The 22,490-nt window shown below is 40.8% G+C and overlaps 1 protein-coding gene across 2 annotated transcripts; it reads left to right on the top strand.

The window, feature by feature from the left end:
* The first annotated feature begins 810 nt into the window (after positions 1-810).
* On the top strand, positions 811-22,251 carry wdr48b (WD repeat domain 48b). Of its 2 annotated transcripts, none has more exons than XM_017700265.1 (19): positions 811-897; positions 3,427-3,567; positions 4,523-4,598; positions 4,751-4,833; positions 5,277-5,406; positions 6,687-6,775; positions 7,543-7,644; positions 8,572-8,796; positions 11,470-11,544; positions 11,660-11,762; positions 14,152-14,249; positions 14,361-14,468; positions 15,372-15,468; positions 16,357-16,452; positions 16,535-16,640; positions 17,710-17,797; positions 17,899-17,975; positions 18,508-18,700; positions 20,683-22,251. In XM_017700265.1, exons 1-19 carry the CDS (start codon positions 850-852, stop codon positions 20,776-20,778), a joined length of 2,031 nt encoding a protein of 676 aa, XP_017555754.1. In that variant the 5' UTR covers positions 811-849; the 3' UTR covers positions 20,779-22,251. The 2 variants fall into 2 exon arrangements, with proteins under 2 accessions (XP_017555754.1, XP_017555753.1); XM_017700264.1 differs by having other exon boundaries at positions 4,520-4,598.
* Positions 22,252-22,490: the final 239 nt, after the last annotated feature.

The following is a 22,490-nucleotide window of genomic DNA, read 5'->3' as shown; positions in this document are numbered from 1 at the left end:
GTGTCCCACTCTTCCTGAAGGACGGCCCTCAGGTCATTGAGGTTCTGGGGTACAGAGTTACGAGCCTCTACACGGCGACTCAGCTGATGCCATAGGTTTTCTATGGGATTGAAGTTTGGAGGAAGTGCAGGCCGCTCCATTCTCCACCCCAGTCTCTAGCAGCCGTTCCCTAAAAATGCGACCTCGATGAGCTGGAGCATTGTCATCCATGAAGATGAAATTAGGCCAGTGTTATTCATCCAGAGGCACAATGACTGGATTAATGGTGTTATTCAAGTAGTATAGACCACTGGGTCACTGTACCTTTCACAAAGTGTAGGGCAGTTCTGTCTTGACTAGACACACCTGCCCACACTGTAACACCACCACCACCTTGCCATTAAGCTCCTTATTAGAGAGCAGCAAGTTGTGCAAAAAGTACTGAAACATTGAACAGTTGGACATTCAAAAGGTTCACCTGTAAAGGTTAGAGTGCATTTTATAGGTTCATCCTGAAATTTCACCCGAAAGCGAAATGCCAGAATTTTTGTGAATAGTGTGTGTGTGTGTGTGTGTGTGTGTGTGTACAGTCACACGTATATGCTAGCTGCTAGAACGATGCTACCTGCGTCTGTCACAGTTGCCTAAAAATTGCAGAAAAGATATTTAAACCAGACGTTAGGACTCCACTGGGGTCTCTGGCTCCGATTGACTTTGTTTACGTCTTAACCATTGAATTTTGCAGAAAATCTAAAATTCCGTGGACTCTCCCTTAAAGCCCGTTCCGATGTGGGCGGAGTCGAGCTAGCCGGAAGTCGTATGTATGACATCCCGGACGTGACGCCTGGAAGTTGACTGTCAACATGAAAGATGGCGACCCATCACAGGCAGAACGCTGCTGGACGGAGAAAAGTCCAGGTACCGCCGCTTTACTCTTCCTCCTCGGCTGTTTCTCTGAGTTAAATAACGCGGGCGGGACGCTGATGGGTGTATGCGCGGTGAGCGGAGGGACCGGCGCGGCCCCGAGCCTGAGCTGGAGCCCGTGCCCGCGGACGAGGCTGAGGTCGGCTTCCTATTCGCCTGGTTCTGCTCTGAATTCTTCCGTTCCACCTTAAACGGTGCAGCACCTACATTCTGGCGCCCCGGGCGTTGTAATAACAACTGCTGCACCGTTTAAGGTGGAAGAGGGGATTTGGAAAGAGAAGCTGGCGAATAAGAAGCTGACCAGGTCGGTTGCCCGCAGCTCAGTCACTGCTGCCGCGTGTTAGCGGCTATAAAACAAGGCAGATGCATAAAACCTGAACGCGTAACGTTAATGTCCGAAACTGAACTATTTCCACGGAAAACGCGATCTACGAGCTTTTTGTCGAATAAGTCAAGCGGCCTTATTCGCCAACGTTCCCTGTTTTTCGGTGTCACACGCGTAGATGTGGGAGAAAGCAATAACGTTACCCCAACCACCGTTTTATTGATTATACGTTTTATTCATCCGATTAAATCCTCCGAAATATCAGCGCTGCGACACCGCGATCGTTTGTGTCTCTCGAAATAGGATTCAAGCTGCAAACGCTGCTTCACGCCTCCTATTTTGGCCTCTGTGGAGACCCGTAACACCGTTACCTTGGCAACCCCTTCAGCTTTTGACTGGCGGCGAGGTTTAACAGTTTAAGCGAAATTAAACCGTGTAACGCCGAGATGAAACAAAGTGCGGCGGCGTTTTAGGACTGTTCATAAAAATAGAAACGGTAGACTTCGAGAGTTAAGCCGAGAAAACAAGTCGTAATATTTGGAGGATAGGCGGGGCAGCCATAACGCGTTGGGGTCTCGGTTGCTGCATTGGCGCTGGAGCTCCACTCACTCGTGTCTCTTTTTTGGATCATTTTGTTCTTCGCTCCCACTGTCTGTGAAACTTCATGCCCTCTTTGAATGGAGCGAGCATGTGGTCACAGACAGCCGTGTAGTAACCCTGCCTGAGATTCTCCTTCAACAACACAGACAGATGGTTTCCTCCAAGTCCGTGTGGCTCTTTATTCTAGATAAACAGCTTCCTGCTCAGCCGTTTCAGCCACCAGGCTGGTTCTGATGTTCAGAAGAGACGGGGAGACTGAGAGTTTCTTTATGGGGAATTGATATGAAAGCGTAGCTCCAGCAACTCAACACCCCTCATTTAACACAAGGAGGTGCTGCTTCACTTTGCAAAGCCTTTGGCCACAATATTGCCACCTTTCCTGGTATCAATGGCATTTTAAAGTAATAATTCTACGACTTTAATCTCAAAGTATTATGACTTTTCACAAAATATAACTTTTTTTTCCTCAAAATAATGACTTTTTTTTCTGCAACATAGTATGACTTTTTTTCCTAAAATAGTATATACTTTTCTTCTTGAAATACAAGATACTAAGGCACATTTTAGTGAACATAAGTCAATATTTTGAGAAACTAGGTCACTATTTAAAGATAATAAGTCATTATTTTAATGTATAAAGTCAACATTTAAAGAAAAGAAGTCATTATTGTAAGATACTATGTCAATATTTAGAATAAAGGTTATTTTCTCGAAACTTTGACTTATAAATAATTTTGTGATACTAAGTCATTATTTTGAGAAATTCATGATTTCAAGATGTCAATAATTTTGAGAAAACAATATTTTTTCTCATCTATAAAGCAGGAATGGGCTTCCATATATTTGTGCTTTTAATATATACTGAAAAAAATCTCCCCAAAATGGTTTCGTTCTGTTCAGCATCGTGGCGCATAAAGCTACACTGTATGTTCAAAAGAATAGACACCCCTTTTAATGAGTCAGTCCAGCTTCTTTACACAGCTTTTGTCATCTACACAGAAAAGCATTGCCAATGGAATGAGATGCTCTGAAGCAGCTGCAAGGTTACTATGCCAAAAGCTAAGTGTCATCTAGAGGAGTGTATATAAGCCCCCAGCACTGGGCTGTAGAGCAGTGGAAATACGTTCCCCGGAGTAATAGACCTCCGTCTAAGACCTTTAGGATGAGCTGGAGTGACCCAAAACTGATCATCCAACATCAGTGCCTGACCTCACTAATGTTCTTGTGGCTGAATGCAATCAGATCCTCACAGCAATGTTCCTTGTAGTTTAAAGCCTTCCCAGAAGATTACAGGCTGTTACTGCAGCAAGTACAGAACGAGCTCCCTATTAATACCCTTGATTTCAGAAGAAGCGCTGAAGAAACCTTCAACTTGTGGATGTATAGCATAGTTGCCAGCACTTCTGACCTGCTACCACTGCAAAATTAGTTAAGTACTATGTTGTGTTTCTTTAGATTAGTTGCCCACATTGATCTGTTAGCGCCAATGAACTGGTAATGCTCTATTGGAGAACCGTCCACAGCAGGGTCGTTCATTTTCCCAAGGAAACAATAAGACAAAAAGCATGACCGTCGTTGTTTTGTGTGTTTGTACGTAGGTCTCCTATGTGATAAGAGATGAGGTGGAGAAGTACAATCGCAATGGGGTGAACGCTCTTCAGCTGGATCCAGCCTTGAACAGGCTCTTCACTGCTGGCAGGGATTCCATCATCCGGATATGGAGCGTCAATCAGCACAAAGTACTAACGTATTCATATGAACTCTAGACTTTTTAAAAATAGTATTGGCAATTTTTTTCATTTGATTTGGGGGCATTAGGTAACAGGCGTCCTAGCAGTTTCATTACATTCTCAGTTATTTCCAACACTGTGGTCACTTTCTTGTTACTGTTTAGGGGCCCAGCAGACAAAAGCTTGTCTAGAGAATTCAGGAACCTCTAAAGAGGGAGAGAAAGAGACATAGACTAGATACAATTGTGTGTTTTCCACTTTAAAACACTTAATTCTTATTAACACAACAATAATAACATTCAGTCAACTGATTAACTGACTAGGGATGGGTACAGTTAACTGACTGGGAACAGTTGTGGGCTGGAGGTTATGGAACCAGCCTTGCAGCCAGAACATCACTGAATCAGTCCCCAGCTGACAGTACGTGACTGAGGTGCCCTTGAGCAAGGCACCTAACCCCCAACTGCTCCCTGGGCGCTGCGGATAGGGCTGCCCATGGCTCCGGGCAAGTGTGCTCACTGCCCCCCAGAGTGTGTCTTCACTAGTGTGTATGTGGTGTTTCACTGCACGGATGGGTTAGATTGCGGAGGTGAAATTTTCCTATTGTGGGACTAATAAGCGTCACTTAATCTTTTAATCTTAATTATTTATGTATTTATTTTGCTCCTGGTGACCACAATGGCCACCGGCCACCGTGATCCCTGCATTTTGTCCATGCATATGTCCATCTTTATTGATTGTGTATTGATGCTCACTTGTTCTCCACCATTGCTGTTATAACTGATATCAATGCACCAGATACAGCTTAATAGATCACAGTATTAATGTTGCGTATTGTGATATTACAAAAGTCAGTATTGCGATAGAAGTTAACATGCACTGTATTGTGCAGGGTGTGTATGTAATAAATGTAATAAATATTCTCTGATTGAGGAAGTGAATAACTGCTGTTTTATTCCAGCAGGATCCCTATATAGCTTCAATGGAGCACCACACCGACTGGGTGAATGATATAGTGCTCTGTTGTAATGGGAAAACTTGTAAGTCATGTTTATTTTTTTATTATTATTATTATTATTATTTTTTTACACTACATGTAATCCGATGCTTGTCGATTCACAATTTAATCCTTTGATTTCTGTTTTTTTTTTCTAATTCAGCCGCTTCTCTGACCTGGATTCTTTTCTTTCAGTGATATCGGCCTCATCAGACACTACAGTTAAAGTCTGGAACGCACACAAGGGGTTCTGCATGTCAACATTAAGAACACATAAGGTAATATATTTCAACTAGACTTTTTCATTATCCAAGCCATCTTTATATTTTAATGGTTCATAGCAAAAGTCTGGGCACGCCTGGTCATGTGAGACATTTTATAGTTTTTTCTAAGTGAAAATAAGTCAATACATCCTCCACAAGGAACAAACGTCTGAACATTTTAATGCACAATTGCTGTTTATTTGCTATGTTTAACATTGTTGATGGCCTGTGCAGAAGTTAGGGCACATTTTATAATTATTTGTCCAGTAAGTTAAACTCATTCAAGTTCCGTCATTGTGCAAAACTTTAAAAAAGCAAACGTCAGAGACCGACTTTGTGTCGTCCGATCAGCTATGTTTGAGTAGAGGGGATAATTGTGTGATTTACTTTAAATCTTTAACATGTTTTTTTATTACGTGTCATTTATTATGCTGTGTCGCTTGTGTTTTGTGCCGCAGGATTATGTCAAAGCTCTGGCATATGCAAAAGATAAGGAGCTGGTGGCATCGGCAGGTCTGGACCGACAGATATTCCTGTGGGATGTAAATACTTTAACAGCACTGACCGCCTCCAACAACACAGTCACCAGTGAGTGAACTTGCTGTAGATGGCTGGGATCATTTTAATCACTTTCACGTTGACATAAAGATGGGCCGACCCTTCCTTTATCACCGCTAATCTGACCAGAGTCTTAAGCACGATTCATCACCATTTCTCCTCTAGTGCTGATGTATAGTCAGTTGAGAGGACTGTGTTATGATCTTTCATTTTATAGTTGTACTATTTGATTTAGACTGGTTAGCCTGCCTTCTAACGGCGATGCTAGCTTCTTGACTAACTGCAGCTGCACGCAAGTCACCTCACTATCGCAAACCACACCTGTACTTTCGGAAACTAAAATTTGGTATCCCTGCTGTGATACTGTTGCCATTCTTGACTGTATAGTTGTTCCTGTTTTAAAGCTGCACTACATAAGATTGTGAAAATGGAAAGAAATAGTGAATTTGAGGTTAGGAGGGAGAAAATATGATAAAATATGGTGTGTGAATGCTGCTGCAAGTCTCCCTGTAGAGCCTGAAATAACAGTTTCAAAGTCAAAGTTGTTGGGTCGGGAGATTTTCAGACCACACACAAGTCTTTACACATTAAAGTTGCACACACAGCTCAAAAAGAAGGTCCGGCTCACTGTTTAGGTCTCAAATGCACATGTCCGATTCGTGGCCATGCGACCTTAATGTGATGCTCAGATCGGAATTCATGTGCTTTTATTTCCACTGCAGGTGCGCCTTCGTTCAGCATTACTCTGGCAGCAGCGCCAAACAGACGTTAAAGCCTGTAAACGTTGGAAAAGCAGCTCATCTCACCTTTTTCTCCTTCGTCTCGCTCTAATAATGACGCTGAGAGCTGATCAGAGTTAATTATCTTCTCAGCGAAGCTCGTTCTGACCGTTAGTTTGTAGTGATGATGCAGTGATTCATTCACATGACGTTACCAGGTAGGATGAGCTCATGAGGGTCATTTCAGGACACCAGTTCGTTCACATTAATGACAGGTTTGAGTCACTTACCTAAACGAGAGTGAACCGTCGTGTCAGAGAGATCGGATTTGAGCAATGAGGCTTGTAACGTGAACGTAGCTTAAAGCACAATTGTGTGCAATTACACATTTCCACCAGAGAGGTCTCCAAATCCCCAAAAGCTTTAATTAATCTCGTGTTTGAACAAGATACATAAGTTGAAGTTTAAAAAGTAACTTATTCATTTTTGACTGCTTGTACGATGTAAAACTAGAGAATGTGGGAAAACGAGCTGAGTAATAGTCTGGTCTCCAGAATGCAGTGCTAATTAATCCGTTTGTTTTGGTGACAGCTTCCTCACTGAGTGGGAATAAAGACTCTATTTACAGTCTGGCTATGAATCAGCTGGGAACAGTCATCGTCTCAGGCTCCACAGAGAAGGTTGGACTGATGCCTTTTTGTTTTTTTTTTTGTTTTTTTGCCTTGTAAGATTTTTTCCAGATGCAGATTAAGCCTAGTCGTAAATGAATGTGTAGTAGGGGTGGGCAGTATGACAGTGCTTTGTAGTTATTGTGATAAAAGTATGTCACAATATGCTTTTTTGGGCAGATGGTGGATCTCGTCAGTACTACAAGAACACTGACTGAGTTTCATTAGAAAGTGAGGATAATTAACCCTGTTTTATTGGATTTAGTGCAGTGCAGTTTGTAAAATATCAAATGATCATTGTCGTTGCAGGATTATTTTATAGTATTTTAAAATGTGGCACTATATTCTGTTTTTTTCTTTAACTTTTTACATCTCTAAATATTGTGATGCATGTCGTGTATAGTGAAAAATGTTTTGAAGTATTGTGATGTAATATTTTTGCCATATCGCCCACCCGTCATTGTTGGTGACCATGAATGCTAGTTAAGTAGTCCTGCGTTTTAAAAAGCTTTTATAAAGAGCCGAGGGGGGAGAGTCTTGCCTGCAAAGGACTTGGCAGGTTTTTACTTCAAACAAGCAGGAGCCACACATGATTTTACTTGTTTAACAAGCTGTTCTCAGGCTTCAGACAGTCAGGTAAAACATTCTAAGAATCAATAAGGGAAAAGATTCCTGAACAGAAGTTCTTTTACAAATGCATTTTGCTAGGAAAGTGATGAACCTGCATTGTTTGTAAGGTCATTCTTTCTGTTCATCGTACTTTTCTCTTCATTTTTTAGGTCTTGAGGGTTTGGGATCCACGGACGTGTGCTAAACTAATGAAGCTGAAAGGCCACACAGACAATGTGAAGTCATTATTATTAAACAGGGATGGCACTCAGGTATGTGCTTGCAAACTTCTAACCACTGATGCTGATCGCAAAGTGTTACTGTTGATGCAAAGGTGACCTGCGTCTGTCTGTGCAGTCAGATTAAACAGCATGTCTACACAGCCTCTTGGCTCATAAATAGGCAAATAGACCTGTAGTCTAGATGGTGACCCATTCCACTGCCTGTTGCAAAACTGTGTACGGTCAGTGAGCCAGATAATCCATGCCATGTCTTGCCTTTAAGATTGTGGACAACACTGTGGTGATGACCTCCTCTCCTCAAGAATGAAAGAAATCAAAAGAAGTCAAAGTGATAGCTGATTGGGTGAAGAGAGGAGTTGGACGTTTTCAGATTTCAGATGCACTATTAAGCAAAGTAGTTTGTTAGTGTTGTATACTTTTTCAAAGCCAAAATCAAGACCACAGCCCCAATCTGGCCCACCTACCAAAGCACACTGTCCCCTGTCTTACCCAGTCCAAGCAAAATCCACATTATTTGGCAGGCAACTCTGCAAATCCCTGCTTTGATTGGATCTAATGAAATGTGTATTTAATCCTCTAATGGTTATAAAACAATGACAAAGGCAAAAATAATGTAGAAAATCTTAATGGACATGCAATAGAGAGGACTCTACAGGTGTAGTGTAGTGTTCTGGGGAAATACGCAGTAGATACATATGGCATGTTGTTGGAAAGCACTGCTTTTCTAGTTTAAGGTGAAATTTGAAGCTGATAATATCTCACACAGTTGTCAGTTTAAACCCAGGTCCTGAAGACGTAGCCAGCACAACAGTCATCCTTCAAGGGTTAAACTGCAAGAGCTTGTAACCCACATAACTACATATGTACATTTAGTAGTTACAGAATAATCTGCAGTAGTAAGCCAACAGTTTAAGCCCTTAAGGATTCTATTAACATGTTTTTGGTTTGTCTGTTTAGTGTCTGTCTGGTAGTTCAGATGGTACGATACGGCTGTGGTCTCTGGGTCAGCAGCGCTGTATCGCCACCTACCGGGTCCATGACGAGGGTGTGTGGGCTTTGCAGGCCAACGAGGCTTTCACTCACATCTACTCCGGAGGTCGGGATCGCAAAATCTACTGCACAGACCTGCGCAACCCTGACATTCGAGTGTTGATATGCGAGGAGAAAGCCCCCGTTCTCAGAGTGAGTGAGAGGAAAAATGCAATTCATACAGTTTCCTCCTTGTCCCAACTACAGTCATTCAGCCAAGAATGTTGGCTTGTTTAGTTCTCCGCTGGAGCTCTGACGAGCTACATGGACAAAAGTACAGACATGATTCAGGATGATTACTATTACTCTTTTAGTTGTGTAGTATACTATTCTCCGTACAACACAGACTGGAAGAACAAGGAGGAAGGAGCTTCAACTGCGACAAGTCAGGCCTTCTCTGTAGTTCTTTATAGATGTGGACAAAACTGGACAAAAAACAAGCAAGACAGGAAAAATATGGATGCTTTTGAGCATTGGTAGTGGAGAAGTTTTTGAGAGTACCATAAAGAAAACAAACAAAAGGATCCTCAAACAAATCAAGCCTCACCTTCACTGAGAGCCCAAATAACCAAACTGAAGCTCTTAATTTCGACACATTCAGAAAAGAACAAGTTCCTTTGAAAAGACTGTTGTGTTTGGAAGCGGTAAAGGTAAAATAGGAAAAAGACGACCAGCTACAAGATGGACAGGTACAATCAGAGGAATCATAAACAAGCCATTAAGAAGGTTGACGACTAGGGCTGGGCAATTTGACAATATATATTGTTATTATGATCAATTCTAACACGTCATGGTGTCACACTATGCATTTCTGAGTATATTGTGGACATCGTTGGTACTTAAAAACACTTCCCAACATGTTTGATCACGCATAATGTTGCTGTTAGAACCAAATCTTGTATCTCCAAAATGCTACTTTCCAGTTGAAGGAAAAAATGCTGCATCCTTGTAACGGAAGTGTTTTTTTCCTCCCAAGTAATTTTAAAGCTTTTCTATCTGCCCATTTTTGTGAAATTTTAATGCAATGCAGTGGGTTGTTAGGCTTTTCAAATCATGCAAGAAAAAAAAATGGAGATATGTTTGTGTGAAACATAGATGTGAAAGTGAAAACAAAAACTGTATGCATGACTTTTGATAGTATTTTTTTAATGTGGCATATTGTGTATCATGAAAACTTGTATTTTACATTACTATATATATATAATCTATTAGATTATATTACATTTCCAAAAGTATTCAGTCACCCATTCAAATCATTGAATTCAGGTGTTCCAAACTCATCCATGTCTTTATGGACCTGCTTTGTGCACTGGTACGCAGTCATGCTGGAACAGGAAGGGGCCGTCCCCAAACTGTTCCCACAAAGTTGGCAGCACGAAATTGTCAAATCTTAGTGCCGAAGCATTAATAGTTCCTTTCACTGGAACTAAGGGGCCAAGCCCAACTCCTGAAAAACAACCCCACACTATAATCCCCTGTCCAACAACTTTTGTACTTGGCACAGTGCAGTCAGACAAGTACCGTTGGCATCCTAGCAACCGCCAAACCCAACACTCGTGCATCGAATTGCCAGACGGAGAAGCGTGATTCATCACTCCAGAGAACACGTCTCCACAGATCTAGAGTGGCGGCGCTTTACACCACTGCATTCAACGCTTTGCATTACGCTTGGTGATATAAGGCTTGGATGCAGCTGCTCGGCCATGGAAACCCATTCCATGAAGCTCTCTATGCTGTTCTTCAGCTGATCTGAAGGCCACATGAAGTTTGCAGGTCTGTAGTGATTGACTCTGCAGAAAGTTGGTGACCTCTGCACGCTATGCACCTCAGTATCTGTTGACCCCACTCTGTTATTTTACGTGGCCGACCATTTTGTGGCTGAGTTGCTGTCGTTCCCAATCACTTCCACTTTGTTATAATACCCCTGACAGTTGACTGTGGAATATTTAGTAGTGAGGAAATTTCACAACTGGACTTGTGGCATCCGATCACGGTACCACGCTGGAATACACTGAGCTCCTGAGAGCGACCCATTCTTTCACTAATGTCTGTAGAAGCAGTCTGCAGGCCTAGGGGCTCGGCTTTATACACCTGTGGCCATGGAGGTGATTAGAACACCTGAATTCAGTGATTTGGATGGGCAAGTGAATACTTTTGGAAATATAGCGTATGTATATATGTTGCTGGTGTCAAGCACAGCCTCCTATCTCCATTTTCGGTTTTTGACATAGTTTGAAAATACCCACTGCCCTTTACATTGGGTGTAAATTTCAATATCAGTGGACCAAAAGAAGTGGCCCAGAATTATCTGGATAATATCTGGTTCCACTGACTTGCATTAATAATAAAATGATTTTTCCATCTCCTGTAAGGAGATACAAGGTTTTGGTCCCACAGCAACAAGGTATAGCACACACAATATGCTGTTGACATGAACAGTTAACAGTTACCATAACTGGTCATTTTGTGATGTCATGATTGCTAACTAGAGTACACAGCAAAAATTAGCATGTGACATAAGCTATCATGGCATCAAATATTATGCCATTTGTCATTATAATTACCAGTAACAGTAACGTGACACTATTACATTTACGGCATTTGGCATTACGGCAAAATTTGTGAACTCCTGACAGCTTATGACATCTGCTATGAAGTGTTTATGGCCTGGTTATGTCAGTGTTATATAGCAGAAACTGCATTAGCATTTTACTAAACAACTTGATTGTTTGCACAATGCTAATTGGTGCTTATAAGCTCCCGTTGCTACATTAGCCTACATTTTGTCTGTTTTGTCATATTCCTCCCTCTTTTCTCCTGGTTCAGATGGAGCTGGACAGGTCAGCAGACCCTCCTCCCGCCATTTGGGTGTCCACAACTAAATCCTGTGTTAACAAATGGGTATGCAAGACCGCTGCTTCTAGAACATCTGACTAAATGACCATTTCTCTGCTTAGTCCAATTATCCTGTCACATTAATATTATGCCTGGCTCATGCTTGCCTTGTTGTTGACAGTCTCTAAAGGGAATGCATAACTTCAGAGCGTCCGGTGACTACGATAACGACTGCAGCGCCCCCCTGACGCCGCTGTGTACGCAGCCTGAGCAGGCCATTAAAGGTAAATCTCATCCAACTAAAGCCATTTCCCCTCTCACTCAGTACCGCGTCCATTCAGAGAGGTCTTTCAAGGAGGAGTTTGGCAAGAAACCTAATTCACACCATGTTCTCTGTACTGCAGATATTATTAGCTACTCCGGGCGTTTTTAGTGCCTGAACGTGGCTTATTTACGTTTTTTCTGAGGCTAATGTAGCTAATAAGTTATGGACGTTAACACCCCCTCAATTAGCATCACGCAAACTGCACACTTCATTCATAAGAATAGAAATAAACTTACTTATCTGGTTTCTGACATTATTTAAGTATAAAAATGGGAAAAAGTACATTGTATAAAAACTAGTAGCACCCATCGTAAAGTAGGGATGTTGTGCTCTGATCACACTTGATAGTTGTAACCAGGACTCGGATATTAACGTATCTTCTATATAATGTATATTCATACTCATCATGGTACATAAACAAGGAAAACTGATGGACTAGCAAGTGAAAAGATTGCGGAATTAGCAGTAAGCAAAGGTGTATATTTAATATATATGGTTAATTACATCACTGTGCCATCCAGATGTACCAGCATTGAGATAGGATGGGACTGTTTCAGATCACTCCCACTTTTCATAAAGACTCAGTCAGAGACCGCCTCTACAGCTTTACCCTCCAGTCTTCAAACAGACATCCTCTTAGCTTTCATTTGGTATTTAGCTTATTAAATTGTAAACACTGTTTGACCAGAGGAGGATGGTTCCTCCCAAGGTTTCTTCCTCCAGACTGAGCAAGTTTTTCCTCGCCACCATCGCCTCTGGCTTGCTCACTGGGGGATATGTGATGTAACTGTGTTTTCAAACTTCTGTAAAGCTGCTTTGTGACTACATAGTTGTAAAAAGAGCTATACAAATAAACTTGAATTGAAAAAATAAACTTGAAGTTAAACTGGCAGATTTTGTGTCTGACCAGGTTTGGGTAACAGGATGCTCTTTCACATGACCTCACGAGTTAACGCTGACCGGCCCTGTTAGAACTTAAACTCTGTTTCACAGACTTGTTAGCCTGTATATAAATAATAGTTGCCTGAATAATGATTTCAGAATTCAGACACTGACACTTGGAAAGGTGAGCAGAGTACTTAGAACACAGAACATAGTACTGGTGTACAGCCCTGTCTTGAACACTTGTTTTGTCTGGGTTTGTGACACAACCATTACTTTTTAGCTACATTGGCCTCGTAGCTCCAGCTCAAAACTAAAGAAGCGAACTTCAGGCACCAAAATATCTTGGCTTATTGTCTAAATTTGGGGTAAGGAGAAAATTGTGTACATTGGATTTTTTGCCAAACTATTCCTTTAACATCCATCTTCTTACCAGTGAGTCTTCTGTATATTAATGGTTACAGTATCAAAGAGGAGGAACGTTCTCCCTAGAACATCACACTTTTGTATGCTTTTATGTTTCACATCCCCGCTGTAGTTTCTCCAAAGTGGTGCAAGGGACAGTTTTACTCAGGATGCAGAAATGTCAGTGGCTGATTTATTGCCGGAAAGTTATCAGCCCAATAATGAAATGATGCCCCCTAATTAGAACCGATTACTTGTTCTGTTTTTAGCTTGTTAGGCAGGTGTAGTAGCGCATGTAGTCAATGTGGAGTGGATTTTCCTTTTTCCAGACCCCACAGTTTCACTGGAATAACCGCAGACAGCCATTGTGTACTGACATGAAGAGAGTAATTAAACTGACTTTCATCACAAACTCTTCTTACTTTTATTTTCCTTTTTTTTAAAAATCAAAATGTTTAATATTTGTCATTTCAATAGATATGTAAAGACAACATTTCAGTTCCTATGCTGTGGGGAAACCAGTGACTGAGTTAGTTGTTATGGTCAGTTTAAATGACATCTTTGTTCTTTCTCTATAGGAACTGTTTTATTTCTTTGTTCTTTCTCTATAGGAACTGTTTTTTTTATATATATATATATATATATATATATATATATATATATATATATATATATATATATATATATATATATATAAAGCTGTCAATTGCTTTGGATAAGAGTGTCTTCTAAATTATGTAAAATCTCTAAATTAAGAAACGTTAAGCATTAAAATGTTTACATGAAAATAAATGAGATTATTGCTTTATGATATCTGTATTGATATCACAATAAGATGTTAATTATCAGGCTTCTTTTCCAGCGCAAGTCCATATCTGGACATTGACCTCACAAATGTTTGTAAAGGCTTCTAAAAGGAACACATTTGAATTGAAATGAGAATATTTGCTTATTTGACGTCCTGTGTTTTTAATAGAGTTCCAAGGTTTTCCCATCCGTTTGTGCTTATGTCCGATTTGTTGATTTCTGGCTTCATAGTTTACTTTATCTCCTGTTTGCAGGTGGCGCCAGCATAATTCAGTGTCACATTCTGAACGACAAAAGACACATCCTTACCAAAGACACCAACAACAGCGTGGCATTCTGGGACGTGCTCAAGGTTAGGGCTAATGAGGGGTCGAGTCCGCTTTAACGGATACATTGACGGTGCTTGCTTTTGGCTAAGCTCTGACAGTCTGGTTGTTTTTGTTTTGCTTTGCTCTTTTTTTAGGCGTGTAAAGGTGAAGACCTTGGGAAAGTGGAATTTGATGAGGAGATAAAGAAGCGCTTCAAGATGGTCTACGTACCTAACTGGTTTTCCGTGGACCTTAAAACAGGGGTGAGTGTAGAAAGGGGAGTGGTGAGGTCGGCCCCTGCTGTTTGCGGTAGAAACATACGTTTGGAATGAATTGGAGTCACTGCATGTTGCATCTTTTGAGCGTTGCCTGAAAACCGGCTACAGTGGAGTAGGATTTTCACAAAGTTTTATCAAAGTGCCAGCTTTAAGTGATTTTAAAGTGGCGTTCCAATGATGTTTCTGGATGTAAACAGTCATTCAGAGGGGTTTGATGTTAAATGCTCTGATCTGAAGAAACTTAAGAGTCAGAATTGTTCCCAGTTATGGTGATAAGAACCAGGCGTCTCAAGAATTTAATGCCCTCACAAAATGTTAGTGGTCACATATAGGTTCTAATTAAATTTTATGATTGTTTTGGGTAAAGATGTATTTATATAATATTGTGGATATGTATATGCAGGGCATTATGAGGCAAAATAGTCCCCAAAGGAAAAGTATTTCACCATCATCACCATCATTGACTCAGCTACGTTGTGAATGAGGCTCTCCCTCAGTGTACTCGGAGCTGAAATAAAGGTCGATTGATTGACAGATGTAGGTTCACTGATCATTTTGGATAGTAAATACATATATATTTGCTCATATGTTTGCCCTGTTTGCCATCACAGCTCCTGGTTCATTCGCATTTCACAGCAAACCATTCTGAATAACCTTGTTCACATCTCAACCACTGAATTTTGTGGAAAACTTCATGCAATTCTCCCTCCCTATGGCATGAACGGTGATCCAAAAGGTTCTGATCACAATCAGCAGATGGCATAGCTCTGCACTTTCCCTCACCACAGAATGAAGGTTTTTGTTGTTGTTTGTGACTAATGGAGCAAAAGAGGGCTGGGAGGTCATGTGCTGAGAAATGGATTAACATGTTTATTTGTTGCTGCATAGATGCTGACCATTACCTTAGATGAGAGTGACTGCTTTGCTGCCTGGGTTTCTGCCAAAGATGCTGGTTTCACGAGCCCAGATGGCTCAGACCCAAAATGTAAGTCCTTTTCATTCTCATCATATAGCTGACTGTGTTGTTTTAAAGGGCCCATATCCTTACACTGAGTGGTGTAGCCACTCCGGAGCAGTGGAAACGGATTCTGTGGAGTGACGAAACACGCTTCTCTGTCTGATCTTACCTGCCTGACCGCATTGTGCCAACTGTAAAGGTGGAGGTAGAGGAGGGATAATGCTATGGGGTTGTTTTCAGTTGTTGCTCTAGGCCTCTTAGTTCCAGTGAAGGGAAATCTTAATGCTCCTGCATACCAAGACATTTTGGACATTTCTTACTGTTCCAGCGTGAGTGCCTGTGAAACATGTGCACAAAGCAAGGTCCATAAAGGCATGACTGGGGGCAGTTAGTGTGGAGGAACTCAACTGGCCTGCGCAGAGTCCTGACCTCAACCTCAGCGAACACCTTTGGGATGAGTTAGAGCGGAGATAGTGAGCCAGGCCTTCTCGTCAACATCAGTGTCCGACCTCACAAATGCTTTTCTGGATAAATGGGCAAAAAATTCTACCAGCAAACTTCAAATTGTTGTAGGAAGCTTCCCAGAGAAGTAGAAGCTGTTACAGCTGCAAAGGGGGACCAACTCCGTATTAATGCCTATGGATTTAGAATGGGATGTCACAAAAGTCCCTGTAGGTGTAATGTGTGCATGTCCCAATGTATTTGTCCATATAGTGTACATCAGTGTTAAAGGCACAGTAACACATTAAGCTACAGGAAAAGAGAGGTTAGAAAATGCTTATGGAAAAATGAGTTATGACCATTTTTGGTATGTAAAACCACAAACTTTGAGATTAAGGATTAAAAAGGACATTTTAAGGATTAAAATGTGGTATGTAAGGATTAAAATGTGGTTTTTTTTTTGTGTCCCCTCAGTAAATCTGGGTGGTCTGCTGCTGCAAGCTTTGCTTGAATTCTGGCCTCGAACGCACATCAATCCCATGGAAGAAGAGGAGGGCGAGGTCAACCACGGTAAAGCTGAAGGACTATTATGTACTACATTGCTGGCAGTTGTTTCAGCGCTAACAGTGGTGTGATTTCTTTGTTTGTGCAGTAAATGGGGAGCAGGAAAGCAGGCTTCAGAAAGGAAACGGCTATTTCCAGGTGCCCCCTCACACTCCGGTCATCTTCGGGGAGGCAGGCGGAAGGACACTATTCAGGTAAAACGCATCCGAGCTAATCTGGACACTGAAACTACTATTTGGACTGGTTTAGTTTTACATGCGGGTGTGAGTTTATGGCATTGTGCTTCTCAGTGATTTCAGTCCCATCTGAATCCACCACTCAAAGAAGCGACATGGATTGTCCTGTGTGAAATGTACAACTCTGAACATTCAAATGTGAAAAGGGTTCATTTATGTGTTGATGTTGATGTTGGTGTGATGATGCATAGCGATGAGACTCTGTCATAAGTCTGTCATAAACGTGACAGACGCCCTGTGGTACCATTTACTTTACCCAACCTTTCTGTGCAAAGCTGCCTTTTCAGCCCAGTTTTAAGATTTTACCTAATGACTAGGATTTACATAGTAATGCCACTACTATAAATAATGCATAATAATAATTTTAAAATAAATAAATAATTAAAAATTAATAATAAGGCTTAAAAAATATAAGCAGAAATACTCGGAATGACAACATGAACTAAATAATAGGGCTGAACTGATATGAGCATTTGGTGTCCAGTATATTGATTTTAGGGGGCTAAAGTTTTTTGATTTATCGATAACTTTCGCAATAGAATTGACATTTACATTTTATATTTTAACTTTATATATTCCAATGATTTAGTTAAACAATACCGAAATGTCAGTACTTAATTATCATAATTGTTCAACTCAATTAAACAACTGAAACTCACAGTCTAAAATTATAAATAAAATTCATTTGTATTTATGAATTAAGTCATCGGAAGATTGAGAGTTTGATTGCCGGCAGTGACCCTAAAAAAAAAAGACGGTAGTTCTTGGCGTGTTGTGTGATTGGCTGATACTGGTCTATCAGTCATGCCCTACTATATAAGAGTAAATAAAGACTCAACAGGTGACCAGTGATTTGCTGCAGCCTGTGTTGTATGACCCTGTATCTGTGTGGGTGTTTGTAATGACATGGACGAGTTTATTCCACTACTATTCTATTTTTTCTACTCTCAGTACCTTTTGATGATGCAGCACACACAAGATAATTAAAAACAAGCTACATTTTCCTGTGTTATTTTGCCTCATGCAGGTTATTATGTCGGGACTCCGGAGGAGAAACGGAGTCAATGTTGCTGAATGAAACTGTGCCGCAGTGGGTTATAGACATCACTGTAGATGTAAGACGGTTTGCCTTTTATTCAAGATTGTTCTATTACTTTTATTTTTCCTTTTTCTATAGATATGACGGCTAAACTGACTGTTTTTCTTCCTGAAACAGAAAAACATGCCCAAATTCAACAAGATTCCCTTTTATCTGCAGCCTCACTCATCCTCCGGTGCGAAAACGCTCAAGAAGTAAGACACACTCCTATACTTTATAGGCATTGAGCAGTTTAAGGCGTGTTTTATCAAAGTATTAGAGGAAAATAACTGTTTTATATAAGTCATTTATTGTGGTTTGATGTGAAATGGTTCACTGTACACAAACGGTAGAGAAGATTATCTTATAGTGGTGGTGTTGGGAACCAGGGATCACAATGTGTAACACAAATACATCCATTTTATTCATATATACAAAACCACCAGTGAACCTACACGTGTCTTCTGGAATGTTGATGATGGTAAAATAATAATAAATCTGAATTTTTTTCATTGGGGACTGTTTTGCCTCACAACACTCTACACGTACGCCTCGAATGTGTGGAAAAAACTATTAATTTGCAAATTTCATGTGATTTACTTTAGGAATCTTCTAAATAGGCATTAAACTCCTCGGATGTCTGGTTCCTATCGCCACCACTAAACAATTCTGACTCTGTAAGTCTACGAGTCAGAGTTGTTATTAAAGCTGTGGGGCTTTACAGTAACTGCAGTTCTCCATCTTTAGGGACCGCCTGTCTGCCAGCGACATGCTGCAGGTGAGGAAGGTCATGGAGCATGTCTATGAGAAGATCATCAACCTGGACACAGAGTCACAGACCACCAACTCCTCGACCACTGAGAAGCCGGGAGAACAAGAGAAGGAGGAGGACGTGGCCATGCTGGCCGAGGAGAAGATCGAGCTCATGTGCCAGGATCAGGTCAGGACTGAGCTGCGCTGCGTTACTGACCATGTTCATACCGTTTCTCCTCCTGTGGTAGGATAGAGCTGCACACGGACCTTCATTCAAGTCTGATTCTGACTTTGTGTCCTTACGTTGATAAGCAGCTAGTGCCCTTAAATATTTACTCATTGTGAACTTAAGCCTGTTACTCATTTCAAACGTAAGCTGGAACTCTGCTTCTGCACGTTGAGCAGAATTCTGTACTAATTCTGAACGTAGCCCAACTGATTCTGTGCACCAGGCCTTCGGGAGAATCGAAATGGGGGAATTTTATTGGCTCTTATTAGAGCTACAGTGAAACTCATTAACAGCTAGTGTTACCCCATTGTGTGTCTTTTATTTATTTATTTATTTTTTTGTACGTTAACAAACATACTCAAAGTTAATGTTGCTCACAGACGTTTGATATGTAGTGTATAAAACTTGTTTTCATTCAGTCAGTAGCCATGTTTACATGCAGCCTGATAACCCATTAATAAGCTGACTGATAGCTCAATCGGAATAGAATACGTACATGTAAACACCTCTATCGGAGTATAGTAGTAGTCTGGCCTAATGAGGCCATTTGGAATACAGTTTTATCCGAACAAACGAGGTGGGTAATCGTGCAAATAATCTGTTAAATAGAAGAATAATAACCATGTAAACGCCTCTATCCGATTACATTCCCTATCGGAAAGTTTCAGTCCGTTCTGATCGCGTCACGTCATAGTGAAAGTTTGGTGGTTTCAACATGGTGGAGCAGAAACTGGTCTGCAGAGGAGACCAGGTTTATGCTCTGATCTTTAATAGACAGCGGTGGGACGGACGTCCAACTTGCATGTCTCAGAACACGACGTCTTCCTCTCGGCCTTCTTTAATAATGACATGCGAAGGACGTTTTCCTGAGTGTGACATAATTATAAAGCAATTAAAAACATAAGCACTGCTCACTGCTGCTCACCTCCCTCTGACTGGACTCACGTGATGCTCGCTGTTTTGGTAACATTTACACTGTTATTTCGCGCATGTGCTTCGTTTTAGATCTGAACGTAAACTTTCCATCAGATTGTAGATTGAGAAGAAACACCTCAGAGAGAAAACGCAGTGATGGACTGTGATAAACTGGCAAGAAATTGGGAAATTTCTGAGGAAAAGAAAAGGACAAATTTGGAGTGCACAATTTTTGCTGATTTGAATTTCAGTGGTCAGCTGAAAATAGAAACAGAAACAAGACCAATGTTGGTCAAAGTGTTTGTTTCATAGGCTAAATAAGCAGATGCAGAAACAAGTTTGCCACTAGGGCCACCAAGTTAATGAATCTTTATTTATTTATTTTTGTTGCCAAAATAGTGGAAACATGTTAATGTCAATACAGCGTACTTACAATAAACAAGCATGTTTCAGTAAACAGTCAACAGCTTTGAAAATGAAAATATTTATTAAAATCTTAAGACTCTTATAGTCGTTATAGGGACTGGTAGCCAACCACCCAACCTCCCCGCCGCCAGGCTAGTCCACCTTGATGACCAGAGGTTTGGTTATGTATCATTTTGAGTTAGTTTTTCTGTTTTTTTTTTATTTTTTTATTTCCGATAAGAACTTCGAACAAAATCATCAGTTTTTATGGTACACCAGTGGTTCTGATTTTCACAGTTACTTTTTATGGTACACCAGTGGTTGTGTACTCTGTAGCTACTTCAGTGATCGCCACCATGGTCCACGTTAGCTATTGTAGTGGTTAAAGTTAACATAGTATCAATATTTTATTTGCCTGGTTAGCTTTGTTCCTGAACCCTCAGGCCACGGGCTCTGTATTGTTATTTGCCAGAATGTAAGATGTTGTGGTCAGGCAACAGACAATGTCTACCCTTTTTAAGGTTTTTATTTATTTATTTATTTGTTTTTACACAAAATTGTCAATGTGCTGGCCATTATGTGGCTGACCATTGTGAAACATTGACTGTCCCTTTGTCCAGGTTTTGGATCCGAACATGGATCTGAGGACAGTGAAGCATTTCATCTGGAAAAGCGGTGGAGATCTGACACTTCACTACAGACAGAAGTCCACGTGAGAGTGATCTGAGAATCACGTGAGCCTGCCATCTCCCTCCCAGTTCGCCTTACTCGTCTTCAGCCCATCTTTGCCCTGGTGTCCACAGGAGCGTCATGGAGAACGTTCTGCTCTCCGCCCAGAGCCATTCCTCACCTCACATCGTGGGTCATAGGAAATGCAAACAGGACTGACCGCATCAGACTTGAATGCTTTAAGTTGACTTGAAGTTTGAGATGATTCGCTTTGTACAGAATACTAATCCAGAATTTTTTTTTTTTTTTTTTGTAAAAACATTTTTTTGTTTCTCTTTTGACCTCAAACGTTTCCCACTTCCTCTATTCAGGGTTTTGTTGGGTTTTTTTTCCTTTGAATTGTTGGCTTAGCAGGTGATATGAAGGGATTCGAGTGCACTGTCAGATTTTAGATTTTAATTTGTGTTTTAATACATTCCAGAGAGAAAAGCAGACGTGTCCGTGCGCTCCAGTACACTTTGACATGCTAACATCAGAACATCCCAAATGGGTCATATCAAAAAAAAAAAAAAAAAAAAAATACAAAGCCATATAGGGCGTCCCTGCTGTGAGCCCAGGAATACGCTTTTAATTTGGCGGCTTAATTTGTAAATACCCCACTTTTATTCTGTAGCCTGCCTAACATAAGTTGCTACCCAGTTTATGGAAGGTATTTTTCTGTCATCTAAAATTAGAACTATCAGAAAAAATAAGGGCAATTCCACAGATTATGAAAAAATCTGCATAATTTAATCATCGAGGTGTAAGCAAAGTCATTCAGAGTGGTTTGATGTGAACCAAATGATCATATACCTCTTCTGATTCTTCCAATACATTGTAGTCCTTCTCATAACGATATTTCAACAATGTGTCAACATATTCATAACAACTTCATGCAGTCATTTTCTGTGAGGGAGCTTTTCGAGGCTGTCAGCTCTTCAGACGTCTGGTTCCCATCACCACCACTGTGAACAGCTGTGACTGCATGTTTCTCTAGAACGGAGCATTTCACATCAAAGCGCTCTGAATAACTCCGTTTACATCTTAACGATTTATTAGCTCTACAGTAGAATCAGGCGACCCTCCTGTTTGCATCATGCACAAATGTAAATAAAGTCATCATTTCTAAATGTACGGAAGCTAACCAGTAGCATCTGCACAGATATGCACAGCAGGTTGATCTGAACGTCTGTTAATTCTTGGTTTGAGGATGTTTTGAGCTTTTTAATCATTTGGTGGGTCTGCGCACGTGGCGGCGCATCGGGATTTGCATTTCCACCGTCTTCAGGTTTTGGCCAGTCTTGATTGAAGGAGGTGGCTTCAGCGGGAAGGAGCTTCGAAATAAAGAGAATGAGAAATCTGTTTTCACCCACAAGGCTGACTGTAAATGACAACCGCGTATAAATACTGTATATTTCATGTAAGAGGTAGAGGGATATTCTGTAAGTGGCCCAAATACAGGTTCATATTATTGGACGATATCTTGGAGTCTGTCAGTGATTTCGACCAGCTTCGTGTCGTCACTGTCGCACCAAAATCTTTTATCTCCACTTTTGTCATTTATTTACTTGCATTTGAAAACTCTATGCTACCATTTGTGTTGTGTTTAAATGTCATTATGAACGGACCAATAGAAATGCTCCAAAAAAATCTTGTTCCCTAAACTTCCATCACAAGTTAAGAATGTTTTGTAAAACTCCCATTTTGGAGAAACAAGGTT

This window comes from Pygocentrus nattereri, chromosome 2, assembly GCF_015220715.1.
Source record: "Pygocentrus nattereri isolate fPygNat1 chromosome 2, fPygNat1.pri, whole genome shotgun sequence".
NCBI lineage: Eukaryota > Metazoa > Chordata > Actinopteri > Characiformes > Serrasalmidae > Pygocentrus > Pygocentrus nattereri.
The sequence above is the reverse complement of the archived record's forward strand: the minus strand, read 5'-3'. Positions and strand labels throughout refer to the sequence as shown.

Coding starts and splice junctions, on each gene's coding strand:
- wdr48b (XM_017700264.1), top strand. CDS start 850: ATGGCGACCCATCACAGGCAGAACGCTGCTGGACGGAGAAAAGTCCAG. Junction 898..3,426: donor CTGGACGGAGAAAAGTCCAG/GTACCGCCGCTT, acceptor GTTTGTACGTAG/GTCTCCTATGTGATAAGAGA. Junction 18,701..20,682: donor AGCTCATGTGCCAGGATCAG/GTCAGGACTGAG, acceptor CCCTTTGTCCAG/GTTTTGGATCCGAACATGGA.